General features: G+C 40.4%; 1 protein-coding gene across 1 annotated transcript in view; it reads left to right on the forward strand.

The window, feature by feature from the left end:
* Positions 1-26,518, forward strand: part of col7a1l (collagen type VII alpha 1-like) — an 88,500-nt gene that overhangs the window by 37,479 nt on the left and 24,503 nt on the right. The window contains exons 31-79 of the mRNA XM_061252619.1: positions 23-49; positions 261-305; positions 543-611; positions 813-908; positions 1,034-1,060; positions 1,507-1,560; positions 2,813-2,884; positions 3,172-3,231; positions 3,609-3,644; positions 4,643-4,687; positions 4,961-4,996; positions 5,827-5,871; positions 8,352-8,387; positions 8,647-8,682; positions 8,787-8,819; positions 10,406-10,477; positions 11,262-11,321; positions 11,442-11,477; positions 11,564-11,644; positions 12,107-12,142; positions 12,590-12,634; positions 13,349-13,420; positions 13,599-13,634; positions 13,942-13,971; positions 14,321-14,362; positions 14,806-14,868; positions 14,976-15,014; positions 15,462-15,515; positions 15,960-15,992; positions 17,121-17,177; positions 17,427-17,471; positions 17,911-17,943; positions 18,046-18,072; positions 18,542-18,634; positions 18,969-19,031; positions 19,287-19,304; positions 19,392-19,418; positions 19,543-19,581; positions 19,681-19,716; positions 19,807-19,941; positions 20,257-20,343; positions 20,672-20,881; positions 21,639-21,743; positions 22,499-22,543; positions 23,297-23,359; positions 25,144-25,188; positions 25,274-25,324; positions 25,763-25,816; positions 25,994-26,047. Of these exons, the coding sequence (XP_061108603.1) occupies positions 23-49; positions 261-305; positions 543-611; positions 813-908; positions 1,034-1,060; positions 1,507-1,560; positions 2,813-2,884; positions 3,172-3,231; positions 3,609-3,644; positions 4,643-4,687; positions 4,961-4,996; positions 5,827-5,871; positions 8,352-8,387; positions 8,647-8,682; positions 8,787-8,819; positions 10,406-10,477; positions 11,262-11,321; positions 11,442-11,477; positions 11,564-11,644; positions 12,107-12,142; positions 12,590-12,634; positions 13,349-13,420; positions 13,599-13,634; positions 13,942-13,971; positions 14,321-14,362; positions 14,806-14,868; positions 14,976-15,014; positions 15,462-15,515; positions 15,960-15,992; positions 17,121-17,177; positions 17,427-17,471; positions 17,911-17,943; positions 18,046-18,072; positions 18,542-18,634; positions 18,969-19,031; positions 19,287-19,304; positions 19,392-19,418; positions 19,543-19,581; positions 19,681-19,716; positions 19,807-19,941; positions 20,257-20,343; positions 20,672-20,881; positions 21,639-21,743; positions 22,499-22,543; positions 23,297-23,359; positions 25,144-25,188; positions 25,274-25,324; positions 25,763-25,816; positions 25,994-26,047 (2,703 nt within the window). The remainder of the gene's footprint in view (positions 1-22; positions 50-260; positions 306-542; positions 612-812; positions 909-1,033; positions 1,061-1,506; positions 1,561-2,812; positions 2,885-3,171; positions 3,232-3,608; positions 3,645-4,642; positions 4,688-4,960; positions 4,997-5,826; positions 5,872-8,351; positions 8,388-8,646; positions 8,683-8,786; positions 8,820-10,405; positions 10,478-11,261; positions 11,322-11,441; positions 11,478-11,563; positions 11,645-12,106; positions 12,143-12,589; positions 12,635-13,348; positions 13,421-13,598; positions 13,635-13,941; positions 13,972-14,320; positions 14,363-14,805; positions 14,869-14,975; positions 15,015-15,461; positions 15,516-15,959; positions 15,993-17,120; positions 17,178-17,426; positions 17,472-17,910; positions 17,944-18,045; positions 18,073-18,541; positions 18,635-18,968; positions 19,032-19,286; positions 19,305-19,391; positions 19,419-19,542; positions 19,582-19,680; positions 19,717-19,806; positions 19,942-20,256; positions 20,344-20,671; positions 20,882-21,638; positions 21,744-22,498; positions 22,544-23,296; positions 23,360-25,143; positions 25,189-25,273; positions 25,325-25,762; positions 25,817-25,993; positions 26,048-26,518) is intronic.

Here is a 26,518-nt window from a genome sequence, read left to right on the forward strand (position 1 = left end):
TTAATTCTGCTCCTTCTTCCAGGGCTCCTCCGGGGTTCCTGGCGACTCTGTAAGTGACAACAAACGCACAAGTACTTCATCAGCTGAAGTCATGTATACTTAATAACTTTATGTGCTACCACCGTCTGTATTTTTTAAAAGTAAATCTAATGATTAATTTGTTTTTGAGTGTAGCTATATGAGAAAAACATTTTCCAACTCTCATGTCATTGGGTGGTAACTCCACCTGACAGCTTTGTAAATTCTCTTATACTTGTTAGGGACCTCCTGGGGTACCAGGACCGAAAGGTCAGAGAGGTGAAAGGGTAAGTTTTGCACTACTGACATGACAAAATAAAATGTCCAAATGTCCAAAATAAAAACTAAATTCAGTTATTCCCTGGTTATCTCAAACTTAGACCTGTTATTTTTGGTTTTTACCTTGACTGGGAAAGCACTAATCTGGATAGGAGCCATTTTAGGTTATGTCAACTGCTTTTGAAGCAGCCAGTGTTAATACAGTGTGTGTTTAGGCCCGGCTGACTGCATTGCCTTTGTTTCAGGGGGAGCCAGGCTTCGTGCTGGGGGGCGGAGACGTCCATCCTGGGCGAAAGGGGGAGCCCGGCTCCTCGGTAGGTAGCTCATACCGTTAGCATGGTTGCACTGTCATTCCATTGTTATATTATGACAATATTTCAATTAGTTGTTCATCTCTGTGCATTTAACCTGTTATATTTCAACATGCTTGTGTACAAATGGCACAGATAGATGGCATCGTAGAAGCCACTGATTATTCATTATTGTGGATTGATAGACTGTTCTTTGTCTGTTAGGGCCCCCAGGGCTCCCCAGGGGTGCCAGGGGTGCCCGGACCACCTGGGCTCCCGGGTCAGCTGGGGCCGCCCGGCCCTGTAGGAATCACCATCAAGGCAAGGACAGACATCAGGGTTATTCAAGAGCTGCATTTACTATGCAATCCACTGTCTGGAGAATAAAGACTGCTTGTGTTGAAAGGGGAGAAAAACTCCATGAATATATGCTCTTTGTCTTGCAGGGTGAACCAGGGGATATTGGTCTCCGAGTAAGTGCCGGCTTCTACTGCAGATTTCACCACAAATGTCAGAGAAGTTCTCCAGTGGACTTCCTGATACATTCAGTTTCACAGTTATAAAAAAAAATTCAAATTATGATTTGTCCCCACACTGTAAGTGGTTAAGTCATTGATTGGCTAATGAGTCCACACGCCTTGTTTCCAGGGCATAAATTGGCAGATGACTCAAAGAAAACCATAGAAACCAGCAAACACTCCTTAGTATGTATTTAAGACCCCCTGGTGTCTAGGGTGGTAATTATAATTGCACTAATAATCAGGTATGCTGTGATCGTTCATCACATGCCATCTAACCTTGATTCTGCAAAAGCTGAGAATACATACAAGAGTTTTCTCCTTCATGAATGAAAGATAAGAATTTTGGAGAAAATAACTTGTCATTGTTGCCCTGAAAAGAGACGTTTGTGAATTCTCAGGGTCTCCGCGGTAAGCCCGGAATCAAAGGAGACAAAGGAGAAAAGGGCTTAAATGTAAGTGATTTATACTACTGTATACCACAACCTCAACATTACAGCAGTGTTTATTTACTGTTATAATATTATATTACCACACTAACATACTACTCTACAGCAGCAGCAGTGTATATACTGTGTCCTACAACATTAACATCAGAGCAGTATTTATTAACTACGGTAATATTACATTACTGCACTAACATACTATTATAGCAGTGTATGTACTGTTCCCTACAACCTTAACATTATTCACTAAGGTAATGGGATGTTACAGCACAAAACATAATCTTATCATCTATATTCATAATGTTATTACAGCAGTGTACATACTGTCTGTCACAGCTTCATGATGAGGTTATGATGTGGTGAGCAGATACTTCTGAACCTGCTTAATAAATAAGACATGACTATCTTTGGCTTGTGAGGGAGGGTTGACAGGGCAGCTTTCACCTTTCCACAGTTCACACTTTAAAGTGCCACACTTTCTCCACAATGACACATGAGGCGACTTTAAAGGGATAGATGCAGTGAAAAGCAGCCAAGCCCTGTTCTTCCCTTAATGCCACTGCCACATTTTCACCACTGTCTTCCAAACTCTAGCAGGACTACAGACTGCTGGGGTTTATTGGAAATTAATCAGCCAAAATGTTAATTGTCTCCTTCAGGCCTGTCTATAGGTCTGCTTGCTTAGTACTAGAATGAAGAGTCCTCCTGGAAAAACTAGGTTGCTGATGAGCTGTTGGTTGGGCCAGTAGGAGGCACTGTTCTCTCTGGACAAAGCAGAAATCCAGTAAGCTGAGGTCCACTGTGGTCATTCCCGCAGCATTTTTTGAAAGTGGAGGGATGTTAACACCAGTGTACTGGCCAAATTCATGTGAAACCTGGCTCTCTACAACAGACCTAATCATCCCCTGTATCTGATTGGCTACACGATCCCTTGCATTCCTAACCAATTTGATAACCCAAAGCCATAACGGCAAAGGAGAATTGAGTTCTCAGTACCTGGATAAAAAATAAAAAATCTAATGAAAAAATAGTTTGAGGAGGACCCCAGAGGATCACAGCCACCAAGGAAATGTAACATGTTTCTTTATATGAATCTATGCTTCTTGCTTTTTGCTACAACCATAAAAGAAGAATACAGTGTACTGTACTGTACCTCTCACCAGCTGACATGGTAGTCGCAGCTGTCCCTACGCCACTGTGATTATCCCTGGTTGGCTTTTTTTGGGCATATGAAACTGGTGATGTCATTATTCATCTGCAGGGCCTGGTGGGATTGCCTGGGCAGGAAGGAATGGACGGCATTCCAGGATTTCCGGGACAAAAGGGAGAGAAGGTGCCTTCTCGCTCACACGCTTATTAGCATGTAACGTGCTATTTTCGCCCCACATTCATTTACCTGTGACCTTTGTGTCATTTCCACTCCCACATTAATTTATTTTTACCCCGTGTGTCAGTTCTGCAACCTTCTCCTCTCTCCTCCTTCTCACAAACTGCAAAATGTGTAATCTCTGCATATTAATGTGCGTCTTGGTGTATGTTATTCCTGAAGTGAAATTAAGTTATCTGTGTTGACTTTGTCACTGTACCTATGCTGAGTATCATCATTTGTGGTTTTCCCAGGGTGAGGCTGGCATCGGAATTCCAGGTGTCCAGGGAATAAAGGGGATAACTGGCGAGAAGGTAGGGGGGTGGGGTGGGATTCACATATTTATGACATTCACCTGTGCTAACCTGATTCAGTGAAGTTATGCCTTTAGTCTCGGTTGACGTGGATGTGTCCTATTACAAATATCTTTGCAATTATGTTTGAGGAAAAATAACAGGCAGCACTGTACCAAAGACTGCTGGTTTTCCTTTTACCTGGCCAGTCAGTAGCATTAATTACCTTGGGTAAAATAAAACCAGGGCTGGATTTGGATTTCAGTTGATAATCCCTGTGCTAGAGCATACTGCCTTCTTCAGCTGAGTTAAATGATGTGCAGAACACTTGTTCCATAGCTGTTATCGCCAGCACTGCAGAGGCACATATTGATTATGCAATATGACTCTTTTCTCAGGGAATGGTTGGTATGCCAGGTGCTGTCGGCCCAAGGGTAAGAAGACATCTGTTTTGCACAAGCTTCATTACAACTGATAGTATACAACGGATAGGTCCAGTCCTTATTGGTCGGTTTGCGTTCCAGCCGTGCCAATATCCATGATATACGCACGGCTAAATGAAATGTTCACACATATTTTAATAGCCTATTACTCCGCGTTTGTAGACGACTGTTATCTACTTTGTAACCAACATTTACGTTATAATCATTTCGCCGCAAGTACCCTAACGTTACCAAAGTGAAACATAATGAGTGATTTTAAAATGTTATTTCACCTTCTTCGGGATTTGGAAAGGAGTAGGAACGAAGAAAATAACTAACAACTAAGGCGACGTCCTTGGATCGAAATACCAGCAAGACCGCCAGACCCCGGCGAAGAAAATTATATTCAGTCATAAAGACACTATGAGTTATTTCAATAACTGCACGTTATCTGGCAGTGTCAGACAAATGATTTGTGCGTCAGTGTTGTCGGGTGTAACTTAAGCAAGCTAGCTAACGTTAGTGCTGTTTCTTAACTAGTGCAGTGGGGATATTAACCTTAGCAAAACCGCTTGGCAACCAATAAACTACTGTTCAGTGGAAGAATACATTTACCATAAAACATAGTTCCATTAAACATTTCCATTTAAAGTTTGTCTTGTCTTTATTTAGGGTAATTTTGAAAGAGATATGTGGTAACCGTTGTCTAAAGCATTATGGAACTCGAACCTGTGGTATATCGTGGGTATTGACACAGCTAGGGGGTGTAACGGCCACACCGCTAGCTGTGCCAATATCCACAAAATGTATATATGAACTTTGAGATAACATGCTACATGGCATGGTATATTCTGGGGCTCCAGAAAGCTATAGATACATTACATACAGGGGAAGGAAGCTGTTGCAAGTATGTTCTGTGGAAGCCAGTGGAAATGACTGTGTATACTACTGTATATAACTATATCATACATGTGTATGAGATTGTGTATCTGCGATATTTGTCTCTCCAGGGGGAGACAGGACTGCAAGGAATCCAAGGAGAGCTCGGGCTACGGGTAGGGATCTGATGCCATTGTTTGCGTCACTGTAATGTGAAGCCATCCCACCCTCATTCAGCTCCAAGCAATCCAGTCATCCAGCAATATCAGTGTATACGAATCCTATTGAAGTTGACTGGGCTATCAGGTCTAATTTTGAATATGTTTCACCCAATGTGTAAAAAGACAGTACTTAGTATGTTATTCCTGGCTTCAATAACACAACAGGAAGCATGTGGTGTCTGAGGTGGCTACTTGTACAATGCGAGATAATGATTATTTTATGTGCAGGGGAAAAAGGGATTGAAAGGAGACCAGGGGGATAAGGTAAGATAAGTCCTCTGAGGTAAGCCTCATACTCATTAAGTTGCTTAATTGGTTTGCTGTGCAAATGCTGTATTACAGTACATTCTGTTCTTTGTATTCAGTACACAAAATGCAGAGGCTGCGTCTGCATACTTTTTTTCCCCAACCAATTACCTTGTTTTTAATTTGCTGACCGCTCTATAAATTACCCTGCTTCAAGTCTGTTTTTAAACACAATAAAATCATTAGGATGCACTTGCAGTCTGCAGATGTAGTCAGTACTCATACGCATGTCAGAGAAGATATGTCAATTAAATAATTAAGAGCTGAAGTTGGCTCAAAATCCTGAAACGGATTGGCCCCTATTGCTCAGATTAGTGCAGTCTTAGTTTTATTCTCCAATAAGTGTCATTTTATGCACCTAAAGTGCAGTTCTAAAGCGACGAGCATTTATACCTTTTTAGGCACTTTTTGCAAACTGTGTACCAGCTAAATCCTTCCATTGGAGATCATAGTCATCAATACAAGTCTATACTGTATTGAATATGCAAAAAACCTTGAAGTTGACTTTAATAATATTCAGCTTCCCTTCACATGAAGTCAAACATAGCAGCATTGGATGTTTTGACCGTATGACCTCCAGGCTCCATGCTTCAGCTGATGTTTCATATAGGGTCATCAATGTACAACACTACATACAGTACATAGTCATTGTCCATTAGGATTACCAGTGACATTTTGAGCTCTCAAGGAGCTATTGGGAGAATGGGTCAAAGACAGTACGGTAGAACACATTAAATGACAAAAGCGTCTGTGGTCACGTGTTCACATCGGTGGTGCCTGTTCGGCAGGGTGACAGAGGAGATACTGGCCCAGTGGGACCTACGGGAATAGCGGTGAGTACCAGCATGCAATGAAGCCGTCTTCCCCAATACAGAACAGTAGAAAATGAGATGGTAACACTTCACAATAAGGTTCCATGAACCGGCATGAACTAATGTAGTTGTTAACTAACTGCTACTGAGAAGTTACATTACATTACGTTACATTACATGGCATTTAGCAGATGCTCTTATCCAGAGCGACGTACAATGAAGTGCAAATCAAACACAAGTGCAAAGAGGACCTGAGAGGACAGTACAGTTCTGAGTCCTAGTGTAAACATACAGATAATCAGAACCCTTGAAGAGTACAATCAACTTCCAAACTAGCATACCACAGTTGGCAGCTAGAATAACCTGAGTACAACAATACAACAGCCAATAAAAAACAACAATATCTATACAAGTTACAATATCTATACAATCTATGCATAAGTGCCATTACAGTCTAAGGCTAATCATGGTGGTGAGTTAGGGAGGGAAAGGTGTAGCCTGAAGAGATGAGTCTTCAGTCTGCGCTTGAAGGAGGTCAGAGACTCGTTCTGACATCCATCGGGAGGTCATTCCACCACCGTGGGACCAGGACAGACAGCAGTCGTGAGCGTGAAGTGCAGGTGTGGCGAGGGGGAGGCGCCGGACGGCACGAAGTGGGTCTTGTTGGTGTATAGGTCTTGATAAGGGATTGAATATATACAGGGGCTGATCCCTTAACTGCCTGGTATGCGAGCACCAAAGTTTAAAATTTGATGCGAGGTTAATCTGTACAGCTCTATTAATATATTTTGACATCATTAATTCATGTTAACAACTAAATTAGTTATTGCCAATACATATTGGAATGAAAAAGTCAGTTAATGTATTTGGTAATGGTTAACTAATTATAAGTTCATCCTATGGTTTGCTAATGTATAAATATCATGTAACAAGTACATGAGTTAGTTGTTAACAAATGCATTAACTAGTGAAAAGTGATCATCATTAATTCATGTCAACAACTACATACATTAGTTAATTCAGTAACCTTCTTGTAAAGTATGACCAATGAGACTTCTGAATCCAAGTGTCCATTCCGCCCTCTCAGTGGTTAAATCAACATCCTCCTCTAACTAACATTGCCATTGACAAATTTATTTCAGGGCCAAAACCTGAACTTTTCTCTAGCCTGTCCTATGTAGACATTTTCTGCGGTGATGTTGGTGAAAGATATTGGGGTTGCCCTGTGGAAATGACTTTGAGTTGAGTCAGGGAAAACAGCGGCTGGTCAGGATCCGTGATGAATTTCAGCACAGCCTCTGCCGTGAATAACTGCAGTTTATTGAAAACCGACCCATCAGATAGCTTTTAATTAAAAACTATGGGAGATTAATTTAATTGCTTCATGGCATGATTGTTTGACAGTCACAAAAAAAAGATGTCAGTGTAACTTAGTAAGGAATCCCCACTTCAGCCATTGTGCTTGAAATTGAATCTGCATTAGAAATACAATACACAATATACACTCACTAAGCACTTTATTAGGTAGACCTGTACACCAGCTTCCATCCATCCATCCATTATCTTAACCCGCTTATCCTGAACAGGGTCGCAGGGGGGCTGGAGCCTATCCCAGCATACATTGGGCGAAAGGCAGGAATACACCCTGAACAGGTCGCCAGTCCATCGCAGGGCACACACACCATTCACTCACACACTCATACCTATGGGCAATTTAGACTCTCCAATCAGCCTAACGTGCATGTCTTTGGACTGTGGGAGGAAACCGGAGTACCCGGAGGAAACCCACGCAGACACGGGGAGAACATGCAAACTCCGCACAGAGAGGCCCCGGCCGACGGGGATTCGAACCCAGGACCTCCTTGCTGTGAGGCGGCAGTGCTACCCACTGCACCATCCGTGCCGCCCTGTACACCAGCTTGTTAATGCAAATATTTAATCAGCCAATCATGTGGCAGCAACTAAATGCATAAAAGGATGCAGACATGATCAAGAGGTACAGCTCATTTTCAGACCAAATTTCTGAATGGGGAAGAAATATGATCTAAGTGACTTTGACCGTGGAATGATTGTTGGTGCCAGACAGGGTGGTTTGAGTATCTCAGAAACTGGTGATCTCCTGGGATTTTCACACACAGCAGTCTCTAGAGTTGTGCAGAGAATGGTGCGAAAAACAAAAAACAGAAAGCTGCAGTTCTGCAAGCAAAAATGCGTTGTTAATGAGAGCAGTCAGAGGAGAAGGGCAAGCCTGGTCAAAGCTGACAGGAAGGTGACAGTAACGCAAATAACCAATAGTGGTATTCATCTCTGAACAATGCATCAAACCTCTAAAATAAGTCTAATAAATACCTACTGAAGTTCTCAGTGAGTGTAAGAGGCTGTTAGTAGCACCACTCTTCATATATTCAAACTGTTTGTGCAAGTTGGTTAACATTGTTATTGATTAAGAGATTGCGTTACATTAGGCATATGTGACCTAAGCTGTTGTTTCTCTCTCGTAGGGTCTTCCAGGCCCCCAGGGATACAAGGGAGATGAAGTGAGTGACTCCGTCACAGTAACCTACCGAAGTATCTGTGCTCTGTACTGTTCAGCTGGATCTGGACCTACTGCGCAGTTTATATCATGAGGCATTCGACTAATTCATTCACTTATTAATACAGTTCCACTTTCACATAGCATTTCTTTTTATAATTATAAATAATGCTCTATACATTTACACTGTGTATGCAGGTGTTTGTGTTTGTGTGTGTGTTGCTTTGTTTGATTAAATCGGTTTTCCCGTTTGTATTCTACAGGGACTGCAAGGACCTCCTGGGGATCCAGCAAAAGGGGTACATTCCCTTTTTGGTTGTTGTTATGAATTGCAGATATAGTTGTGCATGCATAGCACAACATTTTCTATATGTGATCTGAATACATATTTCCTCTCACATAGATACTTGGTCCCACTGGAAAGAAAGGTGCTAGGGTGAGTTTATTAACATATTTGTACTTTACTGCTCTGAGACCCTAATACTGTATATTCCAGAATGAGTGTATATCTGGTATATATAACAAAAACGTGCTGTAAATAATTTATCTAGTTGCTTATTTTATTTGCTATTCATTCATACATGCAGTTATTTCATTCTATTGAATGCCTTGATTTTCTGTTCCCCCATACTGATTTTATCAGTGATTTTATATTTTAATGATTTTCTGGGCATTCTGGCATTCTAATTTTTAGGGTCTTTCTCATATTGAATATTGACTTGCAGCTGTGTTTCAACACAATTTTCAACACATCTGTCTACTTAAAATAGGGAAATGAGTCTTAGAACCTGACTTTTAAAATGCTACTAATTGCATGTGGGTATTCAGAGAGAGAGAGCGAGAGAGTGAGACTGACATCCCTGTGGTCTGGCTGCTATCACTTAAGTACACTTAAAGAGTGAGGTAGCTAATTAACATGCCCCTCAGTGAGCCCTCAAATTGGATATCCAAGAATCACAGTCTACACACACACCACAGGGATCCCCTCATGCCTAATATATTTTACATCATTAGCTGGAAAGGTAACAGTACGAGATCAATTGAAGAAACGGTGCTTTCAAGTTACTGTATTTCTCAGTGTGTAGGCAGTCTAGGAGTGTTTATCAGTTGAGAATGTCAGTGTTGTTTCAAAGACTTTAACTACGCAAAAGGACATTTTATTATTTCCCTTTAAGATACACATGTTATTTTCTTATGGCTTGACTGTACTTCTTTTCTCAGAGGGTGTGGTCATTTTAATTTAAAGGGTTCATTAACCATGAGAAAAAAATACGAGTATTTACCTTCATAAGTGGGAATAAGAGCATTTCCTTTTCACATGAGTTTCTGAAATGGAAAGCTAGAGGGTGGGTGTATTCCTGTAATGGATACTTTTCATATGACGGCCAACTACTGTAAATAGACTCATTTACTTCTGTTGGCTAGCTAGAACAATACTAGAACAATACATTTTTATGGAAAGCAATGCTGACTCTGATATTTATGGCCCCGAAACAAACCCAGTCAGTGTTAGGATCAGTGATTCAGCTTTTAGCTACAGAGCCAGTACTAGTATCCCGGTGACAGGATCATTGTGGCCTCCATGTCTATACCGGGGTCTGAAGCTGTCATTGAAGAACCTATTGATATCTGGAAACTCAGTCAGCTTGTCTACATTTCCAAACCAAACCAAACTAGATAGACAGATAGCTTTCACTGAGATAATTTTCCCTCATTGCTAATATTGGTGAAAAAAAAAAGAAGCTTTTATTTACCACAGCTGTGATTATGATGTAGGAAACAAGGCCGTCCTCAAGCAGTGGGCAGTATAAGAATGTTTTATTTGTTTTTAATTATTCCTGTTATATGTTTTGTATCCCAGGTCAATTGATTCCCACTCACTTTGTATTCCCTGCTCTAACCATAGCTGTTTAATTGCTTCCATCTGACTCTAAGTGCTGTGAATCAGTTCATCTGTCGATCTGTGTGTTTCCCTGGTGATGACTGCAGTTTGACTGGTTTTGTCTGTCCGTTTCCATTCAGGGTGATATTGGGCCAATGGGTCCGCAAGGGCCACAGGGAATAAAGGGAGACCAAGGAGACAAAGGACAGAAGGTAGAGACCACCTTGGATCATTTCAGACACAAACTCCAATTGCGTCATTCACTAGAATTAACTGAAAATGAACTGTAGATTATGAAATGCGCTTTGTGAATATGGAACAAGGCTACAAAATGTTACTGTCGCTTACTGGCCTTATTGTTTTTGGGTTGTGCCAATGCCTTGGTGTCAGGATAGTAGGATAATGTATCTTGATACCAGAGAGCTCAAAAGATTCAACCCAACTTGGCTCATCACACATTCAAATGCATAAAATGGTGGAAGGCCCCGAGAAGTGAAAGATGGCAGATAGCCTATCTGTCTCCAACTGTCATTAACTGTTTGGACTTCTCTGTTATGCATAGATTGTCATAACATGCAAGTGAGGGACTAAAGCCACTTTCATAATGTGGCTCAATGGGAGTTGTGGTCTGTCTGGGAGATGAACACATGTCTTTGGCTGTGTTTAGCCTACAAAGAATGCAGCTGTGCATTTTCCAAAGCACTGTTTATCGGCAAGTGACTACAGAAGTGCCTGTGGTCACTAAAGGAAAAACATGAGTGTAATAAGTGTAATATTAAACACAATATATCTAATATAATAATAATGAGTATGCTGATAATTGGGCTGTGGCCATGATTGTGGCTGTGGCCTTGACATTCTGTCATGGGTGCTGCACTTGTGAGCTCTGCTGCAAGTTTCAGAAATTCAGAAAGAGGTCATCTTGCCATGTCTGTTGTGTGGGCATCAGCTCTGCAGTTTGACAGATGGTGAGTTAGTGTTTCTTTGGTCTTCAAGGGCAGTCCTGGGTTTGGTATTCCTGGCCAACCAGGCCCAAAAGGAGAGAACGGAGAACGGGTGAGACATTTTTGCACACATACAGCATAAGACCGTTTCAAATCTGGATGAATTTCCTCCATAGTCGGAGGAAACTTATATTCCTCCTCTTAAAAAAAACATGTTTTTTTTGCTTCACAGGGTAATGTGGGGTTATCTGGAAAACCTGGCCCAAAGGTGAGTGTGCGTATTCCTCTGCATTCTCCATGTACGCTCCCATCTCTGACGTTCATGGAGACTCTTCTCACCTGACTCGTTTATAGGGGCACGATGGTTTTAAAGGGGACAAAGGAGAGTTCGGCTTCCCAGGGAACCCTGGTCTCGCCGGACTAAGAGGTAAAGATGTAAGTAAATCTTGAGTAGAAATTACTCACATGAAACGAGAAGATGTGATTGCCATTGACAGTATCATTACCATATATTTGATTGGCAGTTCTATTAATATTTCCAAGCAGCACATACAGAGATGGACATTATTTTCTGTTTGAATGAGCTGTACAGTATACTTACGGTTGCTAGGACAGAAGCTTCCAAACCACATAGTAGCTAGTTGCAGAAAAAAATTAATATGGTATTTAAGTATTCCCCAAATCAGTCTTACATGACTTAAATCTGTCTTACATTACTAAAAAAAAAAATTTTTTTCCCCTCTCTTCATATTTGAAACAAATCATTGTAGTTTACAAAATTAACAAATGATATCAATACTGGAAACTGAAATCCCTCTGGTAGTCTTTTTAATTGGAGTTGAAGTGAATTGGAACAGTGCATTGTGGGAATGAGGAGGTGTTGTGCTTCTTTTATAGGGTGACCAGGGAGTCAAAGGGGAATCAGGAAGTAGGGTAAGTCCCAGAGGATAGCAAGGATAAATTAAGCAGGCAAAATGGCCCCTGCTATATCTTTGTTAAGACTGGAGTTCCTCTGTATAGTAGTTTCAGTGGTGTGTATGTCATAATTACGTATCAACCACCCATAAGACCAAAAAAATCTTGCATCTTAGATTATGAATGAAATTAGCTGAAAAGCAAGCAATAAACAAATACAAACTAAATGGTTCATGAAGAATGAACATGCATTGAATAAATGCCTGATATTGCATATCAAAATTGTTGTTTGCTTTCAATCCCACAAGTCAGCTTTAAATTAAGTGTAATGTAAGTGTAATATGAGTTGGCAGCTCCTGGGAGAATGCTTAACTGCATCAGTTAGGCTGTACTGTACATATATAATGGTGTAGTATATGAGAGGTACTCTGTCTTGTCTGTGTGTGATGAGTGTTTTCTCTTCAGGGAGATATCGGCCCACCAGGCGAGCCGGGGGAGAGAGGAGTGAGGGTATCATCTCTTTCTGCTCTTCATTTTTACTGATCCCATTTTCAATTGAATCTACTACATTTTCAACAGAAAGCCAATCTTTCTCAGATAACAAAATACCTGCAATAGCACTTACAGTAAATCATCATTTTATGTGGAGAATAATCATTGATAGGCTTATTTCAATATGCTGAAATTAATAATTTTTTCTAAGAAAATGTCTGCCTAAAAGTTTCACATAGTGCTGACGATGCTGGTCGCTGGTGTGGTGGCTACAATGAAGAACAATGCAGAAGGAAATGCAAAGGAAATATACATTACATTATTGGCATTTGACAGATGCTCTTATCCAGAGCGACGTACAGTTGATTAGACTAAGCAGGATACAATCCTTCCCTGGAGCAATGCAGCGTTAAGGGCCTTGCTCAAGGGCCCAACAGCTGTCCGGATCTTATTGTGGCTACACCGGGATTAGAACCACCAACCTTGCAGTGTCCCAGTCATTTACCTTAACCATTACGCTACAGGCCGCCCCTGTATTCTACTTAATATAGAACATATTAAATAGAATACAGAACTAATATGGAATTACATGTTTCTTGACATTTGTGCAATTTAGAATTGGTCAAGTTTCCTTTCCATTATATAACCAGTGGCTCGTTCAAGGGAGAACTATGGCCACTGAAACTGGTCATTTGAAGTTATGCTTGAATAAAATTATTTTTCTGATTTCAGGGCCCGTTAGGTCTTCCTGGGCGACCTGGTGACCCTGGAGAAAAAGGGGATTCTGGGCAAATTGGTTTAACAGTGGGTAACACACTGTTTTATGACATAACATTGTGTAATTGTGAGAGAGAACACATTATTTTGCCAATTCACCTGTTCAACTGGCAATATTTTTAATAGTGTTCTTGTGAATATGTCTGCTTGATTCTCACGGCTGTCATTCTGAGTCAGGTATAAACGGTTTTCATTTGTGTTTCAGGGTATACAGGGACACAAAGGAGATAGGGGAGACCCTGTAAGTTTATTAATTTAAAGCATTATGCGCTTTAATAATGTTTTATTGAGCTCAGTGGCATTGTTTGAATTGTTGGTAATTATTTATATGTGATGCTTTCACATTAGAAGGGATGCTTGTCCATATTAATTGTAAAACTCCCATTCTCTTTCTAAGCAGAATTAAAATGACACATGCTTTGCCTATGGACCTATGAGGCATGTTATTGTTCATCATCATCAGTACAGTGCTGTATGTACCTGCGGTAATGCACTTCATGTCCTCTTGCATTTAAGTCCTCTTTTCCTGCTTTTCCTCTATTATATAGGGCGAGCCAGGACCTCCAGGGCCCAGCCAGGTAACATTTATATCATTTTTATCATTAGTTACTGTATGTATTCATAATAATGTTTTTTTCATATGCAATGAGTTTGGAAGAAATTTTTTTTGGTAAACCTAAATGTATTGTAAGCCATTGACCATTTAATTGACACAACTTTAAGTTTGAAACTAATGTAAATTTGTGCATCAGCAAATAAACAGCTTGTAATCGTTTGCACTTCTATGTGAAAAATATCTTTTAAAAAGTTTAGCTTTCAGCCCTGTACATTACATGCCCATAAAATGAGCTTGGGAAATCTCAGGTTTACTTGCTTTTTGTGAATATTTAATCTCACTTTGGTATATCTGAAAACTTTGTGTTCCAGTTGACAGTATCAGACAACAGTGTCATAACCAGAGTTGTCAAGGTAACACTTTGGGCATTCACATAGTAGGCCCCTTAAACTGCCAGTGGACCATTTGAGTCCTTTGTAATTGTCACTGGACATGATCTAAACTAAACTAAACTAAACTAAACTAAGCATGCAGCCATGTCTTGATATACTTTAATTATTGAATAAGAGGCAAAGGTAACAGTTACCAGCATTTATCTGACCTCAAGAAACTTAAAAGACAACTAACAATGCACCTTCCTTGCCTGGTGATGAAAACACAACTTTCTCCTCGTATGTTTGTATATGTACTGTAACTGATCATGAATGCGTACTTATAGTGTATGTGGTTATGCATACAATAAACGTGCTTGTGTTGTTGTGTGTGCATGTTTGAAGTTTGTGCTCATTTGTGCGTATGTGGACACAGTATGTGTGTTCAGGGTTATGGGTCACACGGTGTGTTGTGTGTTTGTTAGGGTGACCGTGGAGATTCTGGCCGACCGGGCCCCAAAGGCGAGATCGGACCCCCCGGCCCAAGAGTGAGTCAAATGGCAGCATGTGCGTGCAAACTGAGACCCGGGTCATGGGTCGTGGGTCACACCACAGATTGCGGTTTTGTGGCATTGAAGGCGTGTGTCTTTTACAGGGACCTGAGGGAAGGCCAGGCCCTCCAGGAAGTGGAACGGTATGTCAATATTAAACTCCGGCCATGCAACCTCAAAGCTCATGCTGTACCGCTGTCCAAAACGGGCTGTTACTCAGAAACGTCCACACTCATTCTGGGGTGAATCATTTGAAGTCAAAACAAAGGCAACTAATGCACACACACACACAAAACTAGGTAAACATGCAGCAAGCATACGCTGTACTGTATGTATATGGACAAACATAATAATATAATTTTAAATATTATTTGTCTGTTTTTTGGATGAATATTTTAATATTAAAACAAATATTTTCTTGAGGCAATCATTTTTATTTGAATACTTTTTAAAGAGTTTTGAAGATTTTCACATATTTGAAATGTAAATACTTTTGGCCCTGGACTGCCCACATCAACTTTGGTCCTCCCTCTCCTCCCCCATGTCACTGGCCATTAGTTGTGTAACCCACTCTGCCTGTGTTAACACAGGGAGGATCTTCAAAATCAGGGAAGGATGGATTTCCTGGTCCGCCGGGGGCCAAGGTGAGGTCACTTCCTTGCACTAGATCAGCTGCATCAGGGTGTCTCTGTTACTCTATGAGACTAAATTAAAGTCCTCTCTCTTTTCAAGAGACCAGGGTAGGGTGATTCTATTCCCGGAGGGCTGGTATGCTTTTCATGTCGTGCAGGCCACCAATTACCCAGGCTAAATTAACTAATTATCTCTGAACATCAGTGCTGGCTCATTCATAGATTAAACCCTCAGTAAAAACATTTCATATTGAAACAGTTATCAGCTGTAAAGATTGTCAGATCACAGATATGACTGGGATAATGAAATAATACAGAGCAGAAGCTGACATGAAATCCAGAAATAGATACGGCCTCCTTGCCCATCCCTCTGCACAATTTGGCTTATGTAATTTCTGTTTAATTTTGTTACAGTGTGTGATGTAATTTATTTCCGTTTTGGATTCTTGCCCCCAGGGTGAGAAGGGAATGAATGGAGAAGCTGGCCCTGTGAGTATTCACTTTCCTGTGGAAGCTGCAGTCTTTTTCCTTGATTGTAACTACAAGTTGAAGAAGCACAGTTCAACCAGTTTAATTTTAAAGGGTGTGGATACACAGAAAAAAAACAGAAGTCAATCTCTACAAGTATTTTAGTCTTATATTTAGACATTCTTCTATTACTTTCTTTTTTGCAAAGACAAAATATTGCCAATGAGGTCAGCCAGTTTGACTCATTTCACAATTTCACAAAAATGTAACTTGTCAAGCACACAGCAATTCAAAACAAGCGGAAATTTTCCTTGAGATTTTAAGATTTGAAGTCTCATTACAAGATGAAACCACTTGTTAAGACACCCTTTTTTGTTGTGCAGGAGTGATGAAAGAGTGAATCCCCAAATGAGTCGCAGAGAGCTATCAAGCATTATTGCTGACCCAGTAATATTGTCTCTCCTGCAGACAGTCAGTGATTGGCATGTGGGTTTTTACACATTATGGGAATTATGGTGCTGTCTTCTCCCATCAGTTTTGGATGACATTTCAGATTAAACTATAATCACCAACACAATGTCAACTAATTACTATTCTAGGCTACCTTGAAGGAAATTACCAAAATATCAAAGTAACATTCAGCACATTTAAAAATATATGTTTTTATATTATGCTTTTATTTAGAATGATTGACATCTGAATTCTGCTTGATTGCAGAGATGTACTGTATTCCAGAGCAGTTTAGCTAAATAAGATTTGGTTTTGAATTTGAAAAGCCTGCTTGTAAGAACTAATAAATTATAGAGGGATAAATCAAGCTACAGAATGATGTTCTACACCATTACACATGTTGTAGCTCAGTGGTAACCAACCCAGTTCCTGGAGATCTGCCATCCTGTAGGCTTTAATTTCAACCCTACTTTGGCACAACTGACTCGTGTGTTGTTAGGTTTGGAGTGAAAGCCGACCGTAGAGGACAGAAGATCTCCTGGAGCAGCATTGGTAACCACTGTTGTAGCTTCTTACTGTGCACAGTTGCAGTTGAGTGGACTGTCCATGTCGTGACCTCAACCTCAACAGTGCTTCAGCAGTGCGGGTTGCTGCATTGCTAATGCTAATGCTAATACTGTGTTGTGTGTCTGTTTGCAGAAGGGAGAAACAGGGCGTGTGGGGATAGCAGGGATGCCCGGACTGCCAGGAACCCCAGTGAGTTTGGCTGCCATTTCTGCCATTTTAAGCTTGTTTCTGACCACCTGAAATAATGAGATCTGGTCACACTTATAATTAGTGGTTTGCTGAACTTGACTGGCAAATTGTTTTTGCTTAGGTGTACAAACGCCCGTAGGTAGCTGGAGGCAGTGTCTGCGTTGTTATCTCCTGGGTGTTTTATTTTATTCCAGAATGCGGTTCTTCAAACTCTTAACTGTTCCTCTCACTCTCGTTTCTGATGCGTAGGGCAGACCTGGCATTGATGGAAAACGAGGAGTCGCTGGAAAAGACGTAAAAATTACTTTCTCTCCATAATGTTTTTAGTAGTAGTAGTAGTAATGTATTTCGGTCCTTATTATAAATTTTTACAGAATGAATGCACATAGAAATAATGGCTAACAATATTGACCGAAAAGGTGTAGGCTGAAGCTTTAGCTTATTATACCTACCCTTTTTACATAGCATATTCTAATAGTCAACCCTTTCTCTACTAGGTTTAGGCTATACAAAAACGAAACATAATAGAAACAGAAACAACAGTTCAAAATGTTTCGTACACAATTTTCTTTTTCTTTACGACCACATATTGATGAGCCCAGTGCTGAGGGTATCATTGTTTTTAGCTGTGAGCCGAGCTAATGGCCCACGAGAAGCAGGCCATGGACAGCATGACATGAGAAGAATGAACAAAGCAGCGTCTGAGGCCGTCTTTCTTTCTCTTTTCTCTCAGGGTGAACCTGGGCTGCGCGGTGTCGATGGGAAGGTATAATCCTCCTCTTCCTCTGTTTGTTATCACACTTATGCAGCAGTGAAAACACAGTAAATCAGACCTAGATGTAAATGTAACGGTTTTTTATTCGTACAGGGTGAAAAGGGAGAATCAGGAAAGGACGTAAGTATGATTGTAACTCCTGCTTACTCTTGAACTTCTCATTGCTCCAGTTTAGAGAGAACACACCCAGGTTAATAGAGAACACACTGACCAAACACCCAGGTTTATGGATAACACACTGGCCAAGCACTCTGGTTTATAGAGAACACACTGACCAAACACCCAGATTTATAGAGAACACACTGACCAAACACCCAAGTTTATAGAGAACACACTGACCAAACTCCCAGGTTTATAGAGAACACACTGACCAAGCACCCAGGTTTATAGAGAAATATGTAGTACATCCTAACTTGAGAGGAAATTATTGTCTTCCTGTTTACTTTTTTTCTGTGAATCATCAGACATGTTCATTTCTAAAGTAAAAAAAAGAATAATAATAAAATTACCAGAATAAGTCCTCCTCTGTGTTTCTGGACTGTACCATGAGCCTGCAGTAGTAAGGTTAGGTTGTGCTGTTTTCCTCCAGGGAATACAGGGGTATAAAGGAGAACAGGGTGCTCCAGGTGTTCCAGGTTCCCCCATTCTGGTGAACCTCTCTACAGTCCTCACCCCTGAGGAGGTAAGGACATTTGCTGTCAAGTACTTCCTGCTTAAGAACTTTCTGTTTTCAGTTAACATATTCACAGTAGTCTTCCTGAAAGTATGAATGTGCATCCAGTGTGACTAAACTCCTTTAAGAATCTGGCCATATTGTAAAACTGGTATGATCCACAAAGCTAAAGGGTTTGCGTTTCTATATTCACGGTAAATTTGTAATAAAGCGATATGCAACTCAAATTAGGAAAAAGTTGTGGTAGGTGTTTTAGTATGGGCCATTGTATCATGTCCTCACATAACCCACATTGTGTGTGAGATGAGTAAACATACATTTGTATGGATATGGTTTGTTTCAGGGCTCAAAACTGGAGGACATGAGAAAGCTCTTTCCTCTGCCGATGGGACCCCCAGGAGCCATGGTGAGTGGACAGATCACTGCATGCTGGAGAGGCTGCCTGTTAGCTAACAGCAGTGCCAGCCAACAACGCAAGCATGACACGCTGCCTGGATATGTTCTCTGTCAGGGATGCATGATATTCATAAGTCTTGCATACATAACAATCACTTAAAGATACATCATAGTCTGGAAGTGGGGCTCAGATGTTTGTTGGTGCCCCACATGCATTCATGATGCATGTCCCTTTGTCTGCTCCTGTTGTGTGTGTATGTTGTAGGGTCCTCCGGGTATGAAGGTAAGCCTTGCTCCTGTCTCTTAAGAGAAGAGAGGTCGCCTGTGTTGTGGCAGATGTTCTGATTCAGCTCCTTTTCTTTCTTTACAGGGACACAAAGGTGAAAAGGGTGAAAAGGTACCGCACATTTTATCAATGAAAAAATTCAGATATTAATTCTGTTCATTAAACCATTTTTACAGTCAATAAATACTTTGTTCAGTCCTACTAAGCTGTTTGTGTAATGTTTTTTTCATTAAAGGGTGATGCAGGCCTACCTGGAAAAGCAGCTGAGATGAAGGTAAAAATTAAATAGAAATTATAATATATACACACATTTATTTTATGAAAGACTATGCATAACCTGACCAGTGCTTCATATCCCCCCTCGATTACACAGGATATTGAAGTATTATTTGAATCTTATGGCATCAGGGTAAGAATCCTCTTCTTACTCTTACTATGATTATTTGTGTCTATTGAGGAAGTACATTGACAGATATATGATAAAAACTCTATTTCCCAGCTGCCTCTGCTGAAGGCACTGATTGACAGGTTACTGCAAGATGGCATGGAGGATCTGCTACATGACATCACCAGCTCCAAGAGACAGAAGAGTGACAGGAAGGAGCATGACTACAATGTAATCTCTGAATACACGGTGAGCATGCTAACCTCTCCGACTACTCCCAACAATTTAATTGCCATTCTATGCTAAAATAGGACGTTTTTATTTCATAATCGCAACATAAAGAGAAGAATCATAAATTATAATGGTTGCTTACATTACTCTGGTCTCATTTTCGACTGCCTCTTCTTTGTCTAACAATCTTTTCATAAGCTTATTATACTCAACCAATCCGTAAGCATATCTCATTAAAAAACTAAACCATACTTTTGATATCAGCCTTTTGAAAGACGTAATAATACATTCATGTGCCATTAGCCAGTGTTGACAGACTGTGTTTGTGCACAGAGTTCTGTGAAGTACGACATTTCAAGTGATCCGTTGTCTGAGCTGGGTGTAATTGATGGAGACATTGACCCTGAGACTGGCGAAACAGTACGTACCCCCCTCTCTACTCTACTCAACAAATCATAGTGTTTGCATAGTGTAAAATCTACTCACACTTCCCACATAGCTGTGTTTGAAAACATAACTGTGACCAGTTAACATACATACTCAGCATGAGTTCAAAGTTCAAAGTCAATCTATAATAGTAAAGTATGAAAATGGTCATGGTTGGTATTTGTTCCAAGATGAGCCTGATTTATTAGACTGGTAGGGCTGGGTAATATTGAATCATAATCATGATCCATGCCCAGCTGCCCTTTTAAGTTGATGGCTGCTTGTGAAGATGTAGTGATGCTCCATATCTGTCTATGTGAAGGGTCTGCTGTATGAGAGAGAGGAGGATCCTGCGTTCTGGAGTGGCGTCACAGCGGATGAATCCCACAGGAGGAATGCCACGGGATCGGATCTGACCCGGATGAAAACCGATGAGATTATGGAGGGGGAAGAGCGATACATCATGACACATTCTTCCAGGACTATACATGAGATACCGGAATCTTCTGACAAGGTGGTCACCTCAGACAAGGTATAACTGCTCCCGGGTGACAGGCTTAGAGAAATCAAGGTTTGATTTTGTTTGGTTTGACTACATGCCAAGTTCATAATAATGACATAACTCCTTCAAAAACACTGCTGACACATTATATGTTGGACTTCTGACCTTTCAAGGAGGAACTAATTGCACAGTCAATCTCCTGAATTGAAATGGCAATATAAAGGTACATAAATACTCCTGAAATGCTTCCAGTAAAAAATCTGGGTGTTTATATGTCAGACAGTCAGAAGCACAGCCTTGCATCTTGCACATGATTGACAGATCACATCACCTGCCCTCTTGGAAGCTGCGAGCCCTTGCAGTTGATGGGCTGTCACATCAACACCCACTAGATAAGATTGTTTATCTTTATATTCCTGGAATTTTACTTTGGCCTCTTGAGGTTTAGAAGTTCACAACTGCTCAATGTATGATTGAAGAAAAAAAGTGACTATGTTGCACTAAAACATGATAAATATTGTTGTGATTTATCATCCAGTACTGTTGTTGGTGGTTAATTGATACATAATTGTAAATGTGACATTTACTTACTGTTACACCATAATCTAATATCGGTCTCTGCTCTGTATTTGACCAGTACAGTACTTTTGATGACTTGATCTAGTTGTAGTCTACAAAAATCTGCAACTGTACTTGTGCGAAAAATATCATAGCTAGATAATGCTTACTACTCTCTGTCTCTGGTTGGTTCTGAAACCCTGTGGCATTCTCTGGTCGTGTTTATTAGGGCTCTGATATAGCAGTGGCTGGAATGGAGACTCTCCCGCCCAGCAGTGAGGACTCACTGAGGAAGAAGTCCGGCGAGAAAAAGAGGGGAAAGGACCGGGGGAAGGTACAGCTTCTCCTGATTACTTTTACTCTGATGGCGTACATGCAGACCTCACTCTCTGATGTCACCATCTGTCAGCTAACTCTTATCCTAGCATTTGTACTCATATTTAAACAGGTATCCCTTGTCACTTTTACTTTATCTGTATGCATCTACCAGTAGAATTTGACAAATATTGAGGCAAATAATGCTTTGATAGCATTGGCAGTAAATGGTAAATGGTTGGCATTCATATAGTGCCTTTATCCAAAGAGCTGTACAATTGATGCTTCTCATTCACCCATTCATACACACACTCACACACCGACGGCGATTGGCTGCCATGCAAGGTACCGACCAGCTCGTCAGGAGCATTTGGGGGTTAGGTGTCTTGCTCAGGGACATTTCGACACAGTAAACCCTCCGACTGCCAGACAACTGCTCTCACTGGCTGAGCCATGTCGCCCCCGGCAGTATTGGTGCTACCATTATTTCTCATAGAGCATTGTTAGCAGACTTAATAAATTAAGAGACAACAAAATGTATAACAGTACGTAGTGGGATAAATAGGAACTGCATGCAGACAAATGTATAGGGAAGCATGCTTAAATGCATATGTGTACGATTCTCCAGATATTGTGCAGCTGTGTTCCTCATTGCACCTCATTGTTCTTTATACGTAGCCTCAACCCTGATAGTGAATTTGACTGACTGTAAAAGCTTGAGGTTGGTCTGAACTGTTTATTATGACCACTCTTTACTGTGAAATTCCTGACCAGGGCAAGGGAAACAGAGGAAGACATAGAAGAGGGAGACAGCACTCGGTAAAGACTTTTACACAATAAGCGGTCTGACATCGCTATGACACGTGTCCAGTCTAAATGTTCTAACTGTGTCTTGCTGTAGAAATCTGTGTGTGTGGATGACTATTGCCTGCTGTGCGTAGCACAACATGAATGAAAGGCTGATCAGCCTTATTTCTGTAGCTGTATCTGACATTTCAGTGCAAAATGAAATGGAGATCCGGACCTTCGGTCTAAGTACAAATGGATAGCTAAAGAGATAGCTGTTCCCTGGGGATATGACGGTCAGAGCAATTCCCTTCACAGCATACCCGCAATGTTTTCACAATGCTATGCTTTGGCAAGATTTATATTTGAATTCTGGGAAAAATCCATTTTGAATTTAGAAAAAAAGAAAAAAACCAGTAACAAAATATTAAAGGTTGCTGTGCAAATTTGTTTGAAGGATTGCTGTATGTTAAAAATGATAACCTGAATAATCTGAAATATACTAGGCTATTATACTATTGACAAAGTTAATAAGTTCTAATTGCTCAGTCTAAAATACTGCTTAAAGCATGGTTATTCTAACATACTTGTTTCACATGAGTGATATGTGCATGTTTGGGCTCATGTTGAATGTATTTCAATATATTTTTACTTTTTGCATCCGAATCCGACTGTTGCACCAAATTCATGAAATGCATGTTCAAATTTAACCATAAACATGAATGTTTGATGTTTAAATTTGGCAATGAAAATGTTGGATTTCACAGCGATTCTTCTCTTTCTAAGGGAGAGGAGGAAACACAGGAGGAGCCATTTTATGACGGTGAAGAAGACGTTTATGAATATGAGGTAAGCCATGGATGCAATTAGTTCTCTGTCAGCTGCCCTACCCAAATTTCAGTACTGTATCATGGTATATTCCCAAGTGGACATGAATTCTTAGGGCATTTGTTTAGTTATTTCCGTAACGGAATCCATCAAGCTTTTTACCTAACATCACAGACAGTACACCAAAAAGTTAGAGTAGCATTTAGGAATCATAAGAAAGTTTGTATGAATGTCATAGTGGATTTCAAAGACTTTATCTGAACTACATTGCTGTATTAATGAAAGTTTTCATGCTCTTCTGTCACTGTTTAGCAAGTTCATCCATACACTCGTTGGTGTTTATGAGAGTAATTAATGATGTGGTGAACCATGTGCAAGGCCATTTGTAGAAAGACGCTTAATTATAAATCAGCATTATGCATACACATTACACAGTGTAAACGTGTTATAGTACTGCTGTTGGGCGGTGCAATTAGGCTGTTACAGGAGTTCTGTATGTCATAAGGGCTTATAAAAAGAACATTGGAGACCCTACCTCGTGCTGCCTTCAGGCATCACTGACTTTATAAGCAGACCCTGTTGTAGAATGAGTGCGTGATCAGCCATCTTGTAATACCTGAACATCAATGGGATTTTTCTAATTGGAGGCAATCCCCATATAATTTCTAAAGTGTAGCTAGTGACTTTGTTTCTGTAAATACTCTTGTTAATAAAGGAGCTAAACTTCAAAATGTTCCATTTTTGTATACAGTTGCTTGTTAAAAAAATGTAAAAGTTTGGGGTGAGACCCAGCTAATTTTGGTGCTGCACTTGCATAAGAATATGTTAATTGCGTCATAGCAAGAAAAAAATAATTAACAAGAGTGGTTGACGGAGTGAGGGCTGCTTGCCGACCCCGTAGGGGTCGCACCCCAGGGGGGTGGGACATGCATGACCCGTTAGGGCTGCACTGATTAACATTCCGCCCACTTCCTGGCAAAAAATAATTAATTTCTTGAAAAAATAATGATAATTATTTTCACCATGAATTGCTCTAGTGTGTGCAGCTTAATTGATACAGTAATTAATTTAGTTTTCTACAGTGTAGGGTTTTTCTTCCCACAGAATTCATAACTAAATACCTTTTTGAATCATTTGCCCATTTACTGATTCAGAAAGTATTACAGTATTGGTACAGACCAGCAGTGGACGACAAGGGCCCATTTGTTTTTGGATTTCATTCCAACTTCCATTCTAAATCATTCAGTTAGCACATACACATATTAGAGCTGACATTTCTGTTAAAGTCACAAAGTTACATGTACCTTTGGGGATAATACAGTGTTTTATGGTCTGATATAAGACCCGGCACTGGAGTATGCAGCCATTTAAAAGATTGGAGAATTAATCTGAATGAATCCTGTTATAGTCTCAATGAGCAAATAACTGCTGGGGAAGATTTCCTTATAAATGTTGGGTTTGTGCATCATTAAATTTGCTTTACTACGTGGTGAATTTCAAGCTGAAAACCCTCTCCACTCCCAGGGAAATGGAGTACGCTTTTATTGAGTCCTTTCTGAAACAAGCCAAGAGGAAGTTGATGCGCAAATGATATTTCTTACGTTCTGTGTATTACTCTTACATACTTGTATATTTTAAACTGGTTAATGACAAACTGTTGCTTCCCTCCTTACTTAAGATAGAGAGGCAGAAGTACTACTTTCTTTTCTGAATGTTTGAGTTACCACAGCGATGTGATCAGTGAAGAAACAGAAGTAATCATTTCACTCTCAAAACAAAACCCATCCTTTAATCTTTTTAACCAGGATGAACCTCCGTCAGAGGATCTGTTCCTGACACAGACAGACAGGGTAGGAGTCGAAGAAGTTGAATAATTTGTTGGCTGTACTGGCTCATTTGCTGATACGGTCATAATGGGGTTTTTTTTCTATGCAGGTGAAATTCTCAGCAAATAGTCCTCTACATTTAGAGGGAGAAATTGAAAAGGTAGGGGTGCATGATATTTATTTTTTCCTTTTCATACTCGCCTGGGCTTTATACATGTCCAAAAAAATAGTTATAGTTTATAATTGAGAGGTTTGTATATCATTAGTAGTAAAATGAATCCGTGTTTTGAATAATTAATATATTTTATACATAAGATATATTTGGTGACATGCAGTCCTGTCCATTTGAATGCGGGAGCAGAAGAGGTGGGGAATGTGTTGATGAATATCTGCACGCAGCGGTGAATGAGCTGCTTGTGTTGTGTCTGTGTAGAATATCCCTGACAGCACACCAAGGGCAGCACACCTCCCCGCAGGGGGTTCATTGATTGTAGCTTTAGTCTGGCAAATTATCATTTGTTCTGTTTCTGTCAGTTTAACAGGCCAGTAGTAAGAGCGCAAAACAACTGATGAATGTTTTGTGAATATTTGTCCAAAGCAGGAGGATGTCCCAACAGCTGAATTGCAACACTTACAGGGAGAGGCAGAGGAGGTAATATTTTAGATACTGTATATAGCAGCACTGTCTATGCCCCTGTACTGTCCTGGTGAATCGGTGGGCTCCATATACCAAGTCTGTAATCTTCATTGCCAAAAGTACATCCAAAACAGGGCTTTGCAGATCTGGGAAGGGTTGGGAGAATTTTACTTGTTTTCCTTTTTTTAAAAGGAGGGTGAATTCCATACAGCAGGGAGCCTCTATTCACAGGAGGGCGTAGAGGAGGTAGGAGTGCCACTGTATTATGTTTACTGTATTCTTTACTCTGTTCTTCTCTAGCTTGTGAAGTTTTTCTGGGTGGGTTGGTGGGTGCATTTTTCCATACTAACCACCCTTCTATTTCCCGCTTGCCGTCCGTCAGAAGTGGAGGTCTCTAGCCTTGCCTTTGACTGTCTGATGAACAGGTGGATGCATGAATGGTCTATACCAGTGCTCTGATGATCAGCTATTTTGGTAGAACACCTTTAAATCTGACCCCCTTTTTACCTAATTTCTGCCACAATTGGACATGTTCTTTCAAATTCACAAGTTTAAAATTTATTTCTGCTAAATGTATTTCTAATGTGTTTCTGTTAGCCTTGATGATCAAAGCACTTAATCAACTTTGACTTATTTCTGTCCTCTATGATTTCTAATCTCTTCGAAAATTTCACCAGTGTAAATGGGGACCAAATATTTCCAGTTACTAATGTGACT

Source organism: Conger conger, chromosome 8 (assembly GCF_963514075.1).
Source record: "Conger conger chromosome 8, fConCon1.1, whole genome shotgun sequence".
Classification (NCBI taxonomy): Eukaryota; Metazoa; Chordata; class Actinopteri; order Anguilliformes; family Congridae; genus Conger; species Conger conger.